The sequence below is a fragment of the Bombina bombina genome, chromosome 11 (assembly GCF_027579735.1).
Source record: "Bombina bombina isolate aBomBom1 chromosome 11, aBomBom1.pri, whole genome shotgun sequence".
Taxonomy (NCBI): Eukaryota; Metazoa; Chordata; class Amphibia; order Anura; family Bombinatoridae; genus Bombina; species Bombina bombina.
Window position 1 is genome coordinate 124278360 of NC_069509.1, and position 14152 is coordinate 124292511.

The 14152-nt window shown below is 41.7% G+C and overlaps 1 protein-coding gene across 6 annotated transcripts in view; it reads right to left on the reverse strand.

The window, feature by feature from the left end:
• The window catches only part of UNKL (unk like zinc finger), a 574440-nt gene that overhangs the window by 270212 nt on the left and 290076 nt on the right, over positions 1-14152 (reverse strand). For all 6 annotated transcript variants that reach the window (XM_053694592.1, XM_053694591.1, XM_053694590.1 and 3 more), the window contains one exon: positions 10849-11015. In XM_053694592.1, the coding sequence (XP_053550567.1) occupies positions 10849-11015 (167 nt within the window). The remainder of the gene's footprint in view (positions 1-10848; positions 11016-14152) is intronic.

Here is a 14152-nt window from a genome sequence, read left to right on the forward strand (position 1 = left end):
CGACCCCTGCTTTAGATCTATTGTGGTCATGAACTGCCCTTCTCGAACAAGGGGAAGAATGGACCTATTGTCTCCCTCTTGAACAAGGGGACATTTAAAAATGTGTTTAAGCACTTCAGGTCCAAATCGGATGGAAAGTTCCCTCCTCCTTTGGAACCACGAAAAGGTTTGAATAGTATCCCAAACCTCCCACTGCGATAGGCACCGGGACAATAACTCCTAAGAGAACAGATCCCGTACGCACCCCACAAAGGCTTCCCTCCTTTCTGGTAAGGAAGACAGGAGAGAGGAGGAACTGCCCTTGGGTGGCTGAGACTTGAAACCTATCTTGTGACCCTGAGCTATGACCCCCAGGACCCACGGATCCTGCACGTCCCTGAACCAAGCGACTGAAAAGAGCAACAGATTGCACCCTACTAGACTCGGCTGGCTTCTTGCTCTGCTTGGATTTATTCCAGGACTGAGATGGCTTCCAAGAGCTCTTGGTTTGCTCAGGCATAGCGGAGGACGGCTGACATGGGCTTTATCAAAACGAAAAGAACAAAATTGTCCATAGACTTGTTTAAATTCTCTTGCGGTAGAAAGGCACCTTTGCCCCCTGTGACCGTGGAGATAATTGACTCCAGGCCTGGACCAAACAAATCATTCCCTTAAAGGGGAGGGAAAGAAATCTAGACTTAGAAGTCATATCTGCAGACCATGACTTCAGCCAGAGCCCGACGGGCCTGAACAGAAAAGGCTGAAGGCCTTAGCATTTAGGCAAATAATCTGCCTAATAGCATAACAAATAAAAGAATTAGCAACCCTCAAGGCCATAAATCTTTCCTGAGTAACGTTGAGGGGACCTCTTCACAACAGGAGGAGTGGGAAGGAGTGCAATATGTAACCTTTCACTTGCGCTTAGCTGGGTGAGGTAAAGCATTAAAAGGCCGCAGACACCATCTGAGCTGCGCAGTAACGTCTGGTAAAAAAAAATGGCCCCCTCCAGATGGAGGATCAGCAATGCTACGGGAAACTGCATGTGTAGAGATAAGCATGTAGGGTACGCACCTCACTGGTCCACAACTCCTCAGAGGTGGACGGCTCAGTGGTATCAAATATGTTTGATATTATCACATTAAGAAGGCATATGAAACATAATTGAGGGGGCGGTAAGGCCTCCTCACATTATAAACAGGAATTACTCTTTAGGAATAGAGGGTGTGCCCTCTAAGTAACAGAATCCTCCAGCACTAGTGGAACCATAGAAACAACCATAGAAAAAAAACATTTTATTTAAAAAAAACTGCACCTGTATATCCCAATGGCTGTGGCACTCACCACCTTCCATGAACCAGAAAGTACAGAGAGTAAGGACTCCTCTCTGATAGACAACCAGTGAGGAAAGAATCATATGGTGCACAATGCAGGACCGTCCCTGCTATGAGAAAAAGCATGCCAAGCTTGTAAGCTGAATGGCTCTCAAAGTGGAAGTGAAACCTGTATGTTCCATAACAGCCTATGAGCCAATAACATCTCACACATAAAAGCAGCATAAAATCAAAACATATAAGATTATTACCCCCTGTTCAATAATCCCCCTCAGGAAATATTAAACCTTGATTATATACAGATAAAAGGAGTCACACTGTGACCCTGTCTTCTAGTGTTATCATAAATGTATATTTAAAAAAAATGAAACGATCTTACCAGAATCTATACCGTGGAACAGGAACATGGCCTTTTAAGCGTGACAGGTTAGTAGCATCATGGACTTGAGAGTAGAAAGCAGGCAGCGAAACTCGTCAACGCTGATTGCTAAGGAGCTGTTAATATGAGTCTGAATGGTTTTGCAGAAAGACTCTCCCTGCATCTCCGGACTCTAACATTCATCCATGCTCTCAAGGAGAGGCTGATAGGACTACTTAAAACTCCAGTCCCATTTCGAAGAGTACTACCCTCCATAAGAGACTATCTTTAATCTTCTGACACTTCTCTGCCAACCTCCTGTGATGAAAAGCAAAGAATGACTGGGGGATGAGGGAAGTGGGGGAGGTGTTTAAGCCTTTGGCTGGGGTGTCTTTGCCTCCTCCTGGTGGCCAGGTTCTGAATTCCCAAAAGTAATGAATGCAGCTGTGGACTCACACCGTTTAAGAAGAAAATTAGAGGTATTGTATATACCACCTTGGTAGCAACACCATTCTTGACAGTCTTACTGCCAGCTTTTAAAATGTGTTCTTACTAGTTATTCACAAGTTATTATATTTGAAAGAAAAAAAATGAAAAAAATCAATGCAACAAATCAGACAAGCATAAGAAAAACTACCATGAGCTAGGGGTTATGGGAGAAATAACTTTAAACAACCTTATTTTTAGGTCTCTCAAACGCACACATTACAGGCTCCATTTTTCTTTCCAATTTACTTCTATTATCTCATTTGTTTTTCGTTCCATTGGTATCCTTTGTTCAAAAGCCTAGTTAAGTTGGCTCAAGAGCTGCTGATTGGTGGCTGCACATATATGCTTCATGTCATTGGCTCACTCATAAGCATTACTGTTTCTTAAACAAAGTATAGTAAGAGACTGAAGTAAATTACATAATAGAAGTAAATTGAAATGTTTAAAATAGTATTCTCTATCTGAATCATGAAAAATTGTGTTTTATATCCCTTTAAAACTGTTCGCATATGTCATTTTAAAACATTCTGATGCAAACAGATGCAACTTTACAATTAAAGAAACATGGAAATAGCAAACGTGTTACCATGCATACAAAATAAGCAGTAACATTTGTAAAAATGCTTGAAAAATTAAGTAAAAGTTGTGCAGAATTAAGATTAAGGTAAAACATGTCCTGTTTTGTTAAAGCAAATTGGCAAGTAAGTAATCTATACTGGTGCACACATGATACACACAATAAGCCTAGAGAGAAAAAAAAATTCTGAACATGAACATCTGATTTAGGAAAATAAAATAAAACTTCTGAAATATTCTGAAATGCCCTGCTTAAGATGAAATAAAAAATGCAGTATTTCATTGCCTGTAAACAATATTTAGCACCTAGAAAAAAGATCAGTCACCAACCTAAAATGTATAAAGCAGTGTTACTTTACAACCAGCACTACAATTTTTTAAGTAAAACTGGGCCACAAAGGTGATTATTGTATGTAGATGTTATTTCCTGATGAATGGTTTCTAACAACAAAGAAAACAAAGTGCATACATGAAATCTGTATATAGTAAAATATATCATATACTAAGATAAATCAGCACAATTTTTAAGGAAACAAATCTTATCCTAAAATGTAAGGTTTTATTTTGGGGGGTTTTCAGATGTTAATCCCTTTGTGTGTCAGAGTATACATAATATAACAATTCTTGAAACAATCAAGCAGTACCTTGTTACTTCATATTCACACATTATTTGGGCTAGACCAGGTTCAGTTGTAAAACTAAACTAGTACTAAACACATCAATGAAAAGGACAGTAAGCATGCTTAATAATGAATAGTGAAACAACTTTCCAATATACTTTTATTATTAATTTTGCATCTTTTTATTGTTATTTGAAAAATGAAGCAGCACATGGCAAGCTTTGCAAGCCTAACCTTGCCAAGTATCTTAATAATTTGCCATTTATCTTATCTTTACTGCTTTACTGCTGATGCCAAACAATGAAGAGTTGGTTAACAGAATGACAGCGCAAGCCCTGTTGTCTGCAGACTCAAGTCCTAATTGGCTACTCCAAATAAGGAAAGTGGTAGGTGGAGTTTAATCATTTAAAACTAAAATGTATCTCAGTTACTTAAAGGGACAGTCAACCTAAATTTTCACATAGGTAATTCCTATACAGTTGCTAACAATTTTTTGTTTGCACTGTAGCCTAATGTATTAGCCTTAATCGTTTCTAAGAATTACCACTTACTTATTTCTTCCTTGCAGTTTAAAATGCCCGCCAGCCCCCTCCCATATTTCGTCATCATGATCCTCTGGTTTTGTTCAGTGTCCTGCTGTAACTCTGCAAGTCTCGTATTTCCACGCTCCCGATTTAGCGCATGCGCATTGCGCCGCAAACACTGCATGGGGACTGTCTGGGTGAACTGAATATACTTATGTAACGTTACGTAAGTATATTCAGTTCCCCAAGAAATAGCTTGCAATCTGTTGTGTACCCAGCCTAAACTGTCAGTCTACACTGAACGTTACAGACAAATTAGATTGGTCAGTCTGAACAAATAAAATAAACAACCAGCTCGGATTTCTTTGAGGGGGAACACAGAAAGGTAAACCTTTGCACTACCAGCATTACTTACGGATAGAAGAGAAGAAACTGAACCGCACACAGCTTCACAGAATACAATGACTGCCGGAGACTAAGTTCACAGTCCCCATGCAGTGTTAGCGGCGCAATGCGCATGCGCTAAATCGGGAGCGTGGAAATACGAGACTTGCAGAGTTACAGCAGGACACTGAACAAAAACAGAATTTATGTTTACCTGATAAATTACTTTCTCCAACGGTGTGTCCGGTCCACGGCGTCATCCTTACTTGTGGGATATTCTCTTCCCCAACAGGAAATGGCAAAGAGCCCAGCAAAGCTGGTCACATGATCCCTCCTAGGCTCCGCCTTCCCCAGTCATTCGACCGACGTAAAGGAGGAATATTTGCATAGGAGAAATCATATGATACCGTGGTGACTGTAGTTAAAGAAAATAAATTATCAGACCTGATTAAAAAACCAGGGCGGGCCGTGGACCGGACACACCGTTGGAGAAAGTAATTTATCAGGTAAACATAAATTCTGTTTTCTCCAACATAGGTGTGTCCGGTCCACGGCGTCATCCTTACTTGTGGGAACCAATACCAAAGCTTTAGGACACGGATGAAGGGAGGGAGCAAATCAGGTCACCTAGATGGAAGGCACCACGGCTTGCAAAACCTTTCTCCCAAAAATAGCCTCAGAAGAAGCAAAAGTATCAAATTTGTAAAATTTAGTAAAAGTGTGCAGTGAAGACCAAGTCGCTGCCTTACATATCTGATCAACAGAAGCCTCGTTCTTGAAGGCCCATGTGGAAGCCACAGCCCTAGTGGAATGAGCTGTGATTCTTTCAGGAGGCTGCCGTCCGGCAGTCTCGTAAGCCAATCTGATGATGCTTTTAAGCCAAAAAGAGAGAGAGGTAGAAGTTGCTTTTTGACCTCTCCTTTTACCAGAATAAACAACAAACAAGGAAGATGTTTGTCTAAAATCCTTTGTAGCATCTAAATAGAATTTTAGAGCACGAACTACATCCAAATTGTGCAACAAACGTTCCTTCTTTGAAACTGGATTCGGACACAAAGAAGGCACGACTATCTCCTGGTTAATGTTTTTGTTAGAAACAACTTTCGGAAGAAAACCAGGTTTAGTACGCAAAACCACCTTATCTGCATGGAACACCAGATAAGGAGGAGAACCAAAAACAAAACTTTCCAAGATAATAACTTAATATCAACGGAATGTAAGGGTTCAAACGGAACCCCCTGAAGAACTGAAAGAACTAAATTGAGACTCCAAGGAGGAGTCAAAGGTTTGTAAACAGGCTTGATTCTAACCAGAGCCTGAACAAAGGCTTGAACATCTGGCACAGCTGCCAGCTTTTTGTGAAGTAACACAGACAAGGCAGAAATCTGTCCCTTCAAAGAACTTGCAGATAATCCTTTCTCCAAACCTTCTTGAAGAAAGGATAGAATCTTAGGAATTTTTATCTTGTCCCAAGGGAATCCTTTAGATTCACACCAACAGATATATTTTTTCCATATTTTGTGGTAGATTTTTCTAGTTACAGGCTTTCTGGCCTGAACAAGAGTATCAATGACAGAATCTGAGAACCCTCGCTTTTGATAAGATCAAGCGTTCAATCTCCAAGCAGTCAGTTGGAGTGAGACCAGATTCGGATGTTCGAACGGACCTTGAACAAGAAGGTCTCGTCTCAAAGGTAGCTTCCATGGTGGAGCCGATGACATATTCACCAGGTCTGCATACCAAGTCCTGCGTGGCCACGCAGGAGCTATCAAGATCACCGATGCCCTCTCCTGATTGATCCTGGCTACCAGCCTGGGGATGAGAGGAAACGGCGGGAATACATAAGCTAGTTTGAAGGTCCAAGGTGCTACTAGTGCATCTACTAGAGTCGCCTTGGGATCCCTGGATCTGGACCCGTAGCAAGGAACCTTGAAGTTCTGACGAGAGGCCATCAGATCCATGTCTGGAATGCCCCACAATTGAGTAATTTGGGCAAAGATTTCCGGATGGAGTTCCCACTCCCCCGGATGAAATGTCTGACGACTCAGAAAATCCGCTTCCCAATTTTCCACTCCTGGGATGTGGATTGCAGACAAGTGGCAGGAGTGAGCCTCCGCCCATTGAATGATTTTGGTCACTTCTTCCATCGCCAGGGAACTCCTTGTTCCCCCCTGATGGTTGATGTACGCAACAGTCGTCATGTTGTCTGATTGAAACCGTATGAATTTGGCCTTTGCTAGCTGAGGCCAAGCCTTGAGAGCATTGAATATCGCTCTCAGTTCCAGAATATTTATCGGGAGAAGAGATTCTTCCCAGACCGCGCCCCAGCCCACCAGACTGGCGTCGGTCGTGACAATGACCCACTCTGGTCTGCGGAAGCTCATCCCCTGTGACAGGATGTCCAGGGACAGCCACCAACGGAGTGAATCTCTGGTCCTCTGATCTACTTGTATCGTCGGAGACAAGTCTGTATAATCCCCATTCCACTGACTGAGCATGCACTGTTGTAATGGTCTTAGATGAATTCGCGCAAAAGGAACTATGTCCATTGCCGCTACCATCAAACCTATTACTTCCATGCACTGCGCTATGGAAGGAAGAGGAACAGAATGAAGTATTTGACAAGAGTTTAGAAGTTTTGATTTTCTGGCCTCTGTCAGAAAGATCCTCATTTCTAAGGAGTCTATTACTGTTCCCAAGAAGGGAACCCTTGTTGATGGAGATAGAGAACTTTTTTCTACGTTCACTTTCCACCCGTGAGATCTGAGAAAGGCCAGGACAATGTCCGTGTGAGCCTTTGCTTGTGGAAGGGACGACGCTTGAATCAGTATGTCGTCCAAGTAAGGTACTACTGCAATGCCCCTTGGTCTTAGCACCGCTAGAAGGGACCCTAGTACCTTTGTGAAAATTCTTGGAGCAGTGGCTAATCCGAACGGAAGTGCCACAAACTGGTAATGCTTGTCCAGAAATGCGAACCTTAGGAACCGATGATGTTCCTTGTGGATAGGAATATGTAGATACGCATCCTTTAAATCCACCGTGGTCATGAATTGACCTTCCTGGATGGAAGGAAGAATTGTTCGAATGGTTTCCATTTTGAACGATGGAACCTTGAGAAACTTGTTTAGGATCTTGAGATCTAAGATTGGTCTGAATGTTCCCTCTTTTTTGGGAACTACGAACAGATTGGAGTAGAACCCCATCCCTTGTTCTCCTAATGGAACAGGATGAATCACTCCCATTTTTAACAGGTCTTCTACACAATGTAAGAATGCCTGTTTTTTTATGTGGTCTGAAGACAATTGAGACCTGTGGAACCTCCCCCTTGGGGGAAGCCCCTTGAATTCCAGAAGATAACCTTGGGAGACTATTTATTTCTAGCGCCCAAGGATCCAGAACATCTCTTGCCCAAGCCTGAGCGAAGAGAGAGAGTCTGCCCCCCACCAGATCCGGTCCCGGATCGGGGGCCAACATCTCATGCTGTCTTGGTAGCAGTGGCAGGTTTCTTGGCCTGCTTACCTTTGTTCCAGCCTTGCATTGGCCTCCAGGCTGGCTTGGCTTGAGAAGTATTACCCTCGTAGCACTTGGGGCTGGTCCGTTTCTGCGAAAGGGACGAAAATTAGGTTTATTTTTGGCCTTGAAAGACCTATCCTGAGGAAGGGCGTGGCCCTTGCCCCCAGTGATATCAGAAATAATCTCTTTCAAGTCAGGGCCAAACAGCGTTTTCCCCTTGAAAGGAATGTTAAGCAATTTGTTCTTGGAAGACGCATCCGCTGACCAAGATTTTAGCCAAAGCGCTCTGCGCGCCACAATAGCAAACCCAGAATTTTTCGCCGCTAATCTAGCCAATTGCAAAGTGGCGTCTAGGGTGAAAGAGTTAGCCAATTTGAGAGCATGAATTCTGTCCAAAATCTCCTCATAAGAAGAATCTTTATTGAGCGCCTTTTCTAGTTCATCGAACCAGAAACACGCTGCTGTAGTGACAGGAACAATGCATGAAATTGGTTGTAGAAGGTAACCTTGCTGAACAAACATCTTTTTAAGCAAACCCTCTAATTTTTTATCCATAGGATCTTTGAAAGCACAACTATCTTCTATGGGTATAGTGGTGCGTTTGTTTAGAGTAGAAACCGCCCCCTCGACCTTGGGGACTGTCTGCCATAAGTCCTTTCTGGGGTCGACCATAGGAAACAATTTCTTAAATATAGGGGGAGGGACGAAAGGTATGCCGGGCCTTTCCCATTCTTTATTTACAATGTCCGCCACCCGCTTGGGTATAGGAAAAGCTTCGGGGGGCCCCGGGACCTCTAGGAACTTGTCCATTTTACATAATTTCTCTGGAATGACCAAATTCTCACAATCATCCAGAGTAGATAACACCTCCTTAAGCAGGGCGCGGAGATGTTCCAATTTAAATTTAAATGTAATCACATCAGGTTCAGCTTGTTGAGAAATTTTCCCTGAATCTGAAATTTCTCCCTCAGACAAAACCTCCCTGGCCCCCTCAGACTGGTGTAGGGGCACTTCAGAACCAATATCATCAGCGTCCTCATGCTCTTCAGTATTTTCTAAAACAGAGCAGTCGCGCTTTCGCTGATAAGTGGGCATTTTGGCTAAAATGTTTTTGATAGAATTATCCATTACAGCCGTTAATTGTTGCATAGTAAGGAGTATTGGCGCACTAGATGTACTAGGGGCCTCCTGTGTGGGCAAGACTGGTGTAGACGAAGGAGGGGATGATGCAGTACCATGCTTACTCCCCTCACTTGAGGAATCATCTTGGGCATCATTTTCTCTAAATTTTGTGTCACATAAATCACATCTATTTAAATGAGAAGGAACCTTGGCTTCCCCACATACAGAACACAGTCTATCTGGTAGTTCAGACATGTTAAACAGGCATAAACTTGATAACAAAGTACAAAAAACGTTTTAAAATAAAACCGTTACTGTCACTTTAAATTTTAAACTGAACACACTTTATTACTGCAAATGTGAAAAAGTATGAAGGAATTGTTCAAAATTCACCAAAATTTCACCACAGTGTCTTAAAGCCTTAAAAGTATTGCACACCAAATTTGAAAGCTTTAACTCTTAAAATAACGGAACCGGAGCCGTTTTTATATTTAACCCCTTTACAGTCCCTGGTATCTGCTTTGCTGAGACCCAACCAAGCCCAAAGGGGAATACGATACCAAATGACGCCTTCAGAAAGTCTTTTCTATGTATCAGAGCTCCTCACACATGCATCTGCATGTCATGCTTCCCAAAAACAAGTGCGCAATAGAGGCGCGAAAATGAGGCTCTGCCTATGATTAGGGAAAGCCCCTAGAGAATAAGGTGTCCAATATAGTGCCTGCCGGTTATTTTACATAATTCCCAAGAATAAAATAATTCCTCAAAGCTATGAAGTATAAAATATGCTTATATATCAATCGTTTTAGCCCAGAAAATGTCTACAGTCTTAAAAGCCCTTGTGAAGCCCTTTTTTTCTTATGTAATAAAAATGGCTTACCGGATCCCATAGGGAAAATGACAGCTTCCAGCATTACATCGTCTTGTTAGAAATGTGTCATACCTCAAGCAGCAAAAGTCTGCTCACTGTTTCCCCCAACTGAAGTTAATTCCTCTCAACAGTCCTGTGTGGAAACAGCCATCGATTTTAGTAACGGTTGCTAAAATCATTTTCCTCTTACAAACAGAAATCTTCATCTCTTTTCTGTTTCAGAGTAAATAGTACATACCAGCACTATTTTAAAATAACAAACTCTTGATTGAATAATAAAAACTACAGTTAAACACCAAAAAACTCTAAGCCATCTCCGTGGAGATGTTGCCTGTACAACGGCAAAGAGAATGACTGGGGAAGGCGGAGCCTAGGAGGGATCATGTGACCAGCTTTGCTGGGCTCTTTGCCATTTCCTGTTGGGGAAGAGAATATCCCACAAGTAAGGATGACGCCGTGGACCGGACACACCTATGTTGGAGAAACCAGAGGATCATGATGACGAAATATGGGAGGGGGCTGGCGGGCATTTTAAACTGTAAGGAAGAAATAAGTAAGTGGTAATTCTTAGAAACGATTAAGGCTAATACATTAGGCTACAGTGCAAACAAAAAATCATTTGCAACTGTATAGGAATTACCTATGTGAAAATTTAGGTTGACTGTCCCTTTAAACAGAAAATACATTTCATGCACCTCCTAATTATGAATGTCTCCATAATGGAACCTGGGTTTTACTGAAGGTCTATGAAGGAGAGTTGCTGCACATGAGCTAACACATGAGCACTTGGGTAAAATGAAAGCTAGATTTCAACATGGCAGCACCCATGACTAGAGTCAGGCGAGTAATAACCTTAATAATATACTTCTAAAATGTATTTAGTGGTTGCAGTCCCTTTAAATTGGTGCAGGTTCGTAAAAAAAATTTCACCAGCAATAAAGAATATAATCAAAATAAATTCATTAGAGGAGCAGTTCCATTTAGGAGGGCCAACCTTCACGGCAGCAGAAGGCCATCATTAAAACATTACTAACATTCTAACTCATTACATTTACAAAACTGACTTAAAATCAATACTTACATTTATTGTTTGTTCATTGTGATTTAGAATACTATTTGTACAACTAAGACTGGTGCTCCACTCATTTGAAAGCCCTATACTGTCTGTAGGAAAGAGGGCCGGACCTTGCTTTGAAAGGCAGCTTGACTGCATCATAACAGTCATTGCCTCTTCTGCAGAGGGAATTCCTGTAAAACAAAAACTATGTTGGGTGCAACTAATTTAAATACAGCATATATTTCCTATATAATTTTTTTTTTCTTAAATAAAACAAAACAAAACATGAATTCAATAAACCCTTGTCTTCGGCACTTGGCTATTTGGCTGCAGTTTAACTCTTTCGCACAGTTGACATAACCCAACAAAGATTCTGGTATTTCTAATACATACAGCATTCCATATTTTTCAGTGTCACCAGGTATGAAACATCACATGTAGTGCCACATATCTGTAGTCAAGTTGTGGGTGGTTATATGGGTTTTAAAAGTGAAATAAAGAACTAAAAGCCATTTAATATCCATCATTCCTATTCCATTTAAATCTGCACAAATGCATGCAAAAAAACATAATTTATGCTTACCTGATAAATTTGTTTCTCTTGTAGTGTAGTCAGTCCACGGGTCATCCATTACTTATGGGATTATATCTCTTCCCCAACAGGAAGTTGCAAGAGGATCACCCAAGCAGAGCTGCTATATAGCTCCTCCCCTCACGTGTCATATCCAGTCATTCGACCAAAACCAGACGAGAAAGGAGAAACCATAGGGTGCAGTGGTGGAGTTTAATTAAAATTTAGATCTGCCTTAAAAGACAGGGCGGGCCGTGGACTGACTATACTACAAGAGAAACAAATTTATCAGGTAAGCATAAATTATGTTTTCTCTTGTTAAGTGTAGTCAGTCCACGGGTCATCCATTACTTATGGGATACCAATACCAAAGCTAAAGTACACGGATGAAGGGAGGGACAAGGCAGGAATCTTAAACGGAAGGAACCACTGCCTGAAGCACCTTTCTCCCAAAAACAGCCTCCGAAGAAGCAAAAGTGTCAAATTTGTAAAATTTTGAAAAAGTGTGAAGTGAAGACCAAGTTGCAGCCTTGCAAATCTGTTCAACAGAGGCCTCATTTTTAAAAGCCCAGGTGGAAGCCACAGCTCTAGTAGAATGAGCTGTAATTCTTTCAGGAGGCTGCTGTCCAGCAGTCTCATAGGCTAAACGTATTATGCTACGAAGCCAAAAAGAGAGAGAGGTAGCCGAAGCCTTTTGACCTCTCCTCTGTCCAGAGTAAACGACAAACAGGGAAGAAGTTTGAAGAAAATCTTTAGTTGCCTGCAAATAGAACTTCAGGGCACGGACTACGTCCAGATTATGCAAAAGTCGTTCCTTCTTAGAAGAAGGGTTAGGACACAAAGATGGAACAACAATCTCTTGATTGATATTCCTGTTAGAAACTACCTTAGGTAAAAACCCAGGTTTAGTACGCAGAACTACCTTGTCTGAATGAAAAATCAGATAAGGAGGATCACAATGTAAGGCAGATAACTCAGAGACTTTTCGAGCCGAGGAAATAGCGACCAAAAATAGAACTTTCCAAGATAACAGCTTGATATCAATAGAATGAAGGGGTTCAAATGGAACGCCCTGAAGAATGTTAAGAACTAAGTTTAAGCTCCACGGCGGAGCAACAGTCTTAAACACAGGCTTAATCCTAGCCAAAGCCTGACAAAAAGCCTGAACGTCTGGAACTTCTGCCAGACGTTTGTGTAGAAGAATAGACAGAGCAGAAAACAGAATTTATGTTTACCTGATAAATTACTTTCTCCAACGGTGTGTCCGGTCCACGGCGTCATCCTTACTTGTGGGATATTCTCTTCCCCAACAGGAAATGGCAAAGAGCCCAGCAAAGCTGGTCACATGATCCCTCCTAGGCTCCGCCTTCCCCAGTCATTCGACCGACGTAAAGGAGGAATATTTGCATAGGAGAAATCATATGATACCGTGGTGACTGTAGTTAAAGAAAATAAATCATCAGACCTGATTAAAAAACCAGGGCGGGCCGTGGACCGGACACACCGTTGGAGAAAGTAATTTATCAGGTAAACATAAATTCTGTTTTCTCCAACATAGGTGTGTCCGGTCCACGGCGTCATCCTTACTTGTGGGAACCAATACCAAAGCTTTAGGACACGGATGATGGGAGGGAGCAAATCAGGTCACCTAGATGGAAGGCACCACGGTTTGCAAAACCTTTCTCCCAAAAAAAGCCTCAGAAGAAGCAAAAGTATCAAATTTGTAAAAGTTGGTAAAAGTGTGCAGTGAAGACCAAGTCGCTGCCTTACATATCTGATCAACAGAAGCCTCGTTCTTAAAGGCCCATGTGGAAGCCACGGCCCTACTGGAATGAGCTGTGATTCTTTCAGGAGGCTGCCGTCCGGCAGTCTCATAAGCCAATCTGATGATGCTTTTAAGCCAAAGAGATAGAGAGGTAGAAGTTGCTTTTTGACCTCTCCTTTTACCAGAATAAACAACAAACAAGGAAGATGTTTGTCTGAAATCCTTTGTAGCATCTAAATAGAATTTTAGAGCACGGACAACGTCCAAATTGTGTAACAAACGTTCCTTCTATGAAACTGGATTCGGACACAAAGAAGGTACAACTATCTCCTGGTTAATATTTTTGTTGGAAACAACCTTCGGAAGAAAACCAGGCTCAGTACGTAAAACCACCTTATCTGCATGGACCAGATAGGGCGGAGAACACTGCAGAGCAGATAACTCAGAAACTCTTCTAGCGGAAGAAATTGCAACCTAAAACAAAACTTTCCAAGATAATAATTTAATATCTACGGAATGTAAGGGTTCAAACGGAACCCCTTGAAGAACTGAAAGAACTAGATTAAGACTCCAGGGAAGAGTCAAAGGTCTGTAAACAGGCTTGATTCTAACCAGAGCCTGAACAAACGCTTAAACGTCTGGCACAGCTGCCAGCCTTTTGTGAAGTAAAACAGATAAAGCAGAGATCTGTCCCTTCAGAGAACTCGCAGAAAATCCTTTCTCCAAACCTTCTTGTAGAAAGGAAAGAATCTTAGGAATTTTTATCTTGTTCCATGGGAATCCTTTAGATTCACACCAACAGATATATTTTTTCCATATATTATGGTAAATTTTTCTAGTTACAGGCTTTCTAGCCTGAATAAGAGTATCTATTACAGAATCTGAAAGCCCACGCTTTGATAAAATCAAGCGTTCAAACTCCAAGCAGTCAGTTGGAGGAAAACCAGATTCGGATGTTCGAATGGACCCTGAATAAGAAGGTCCTGTCTCAA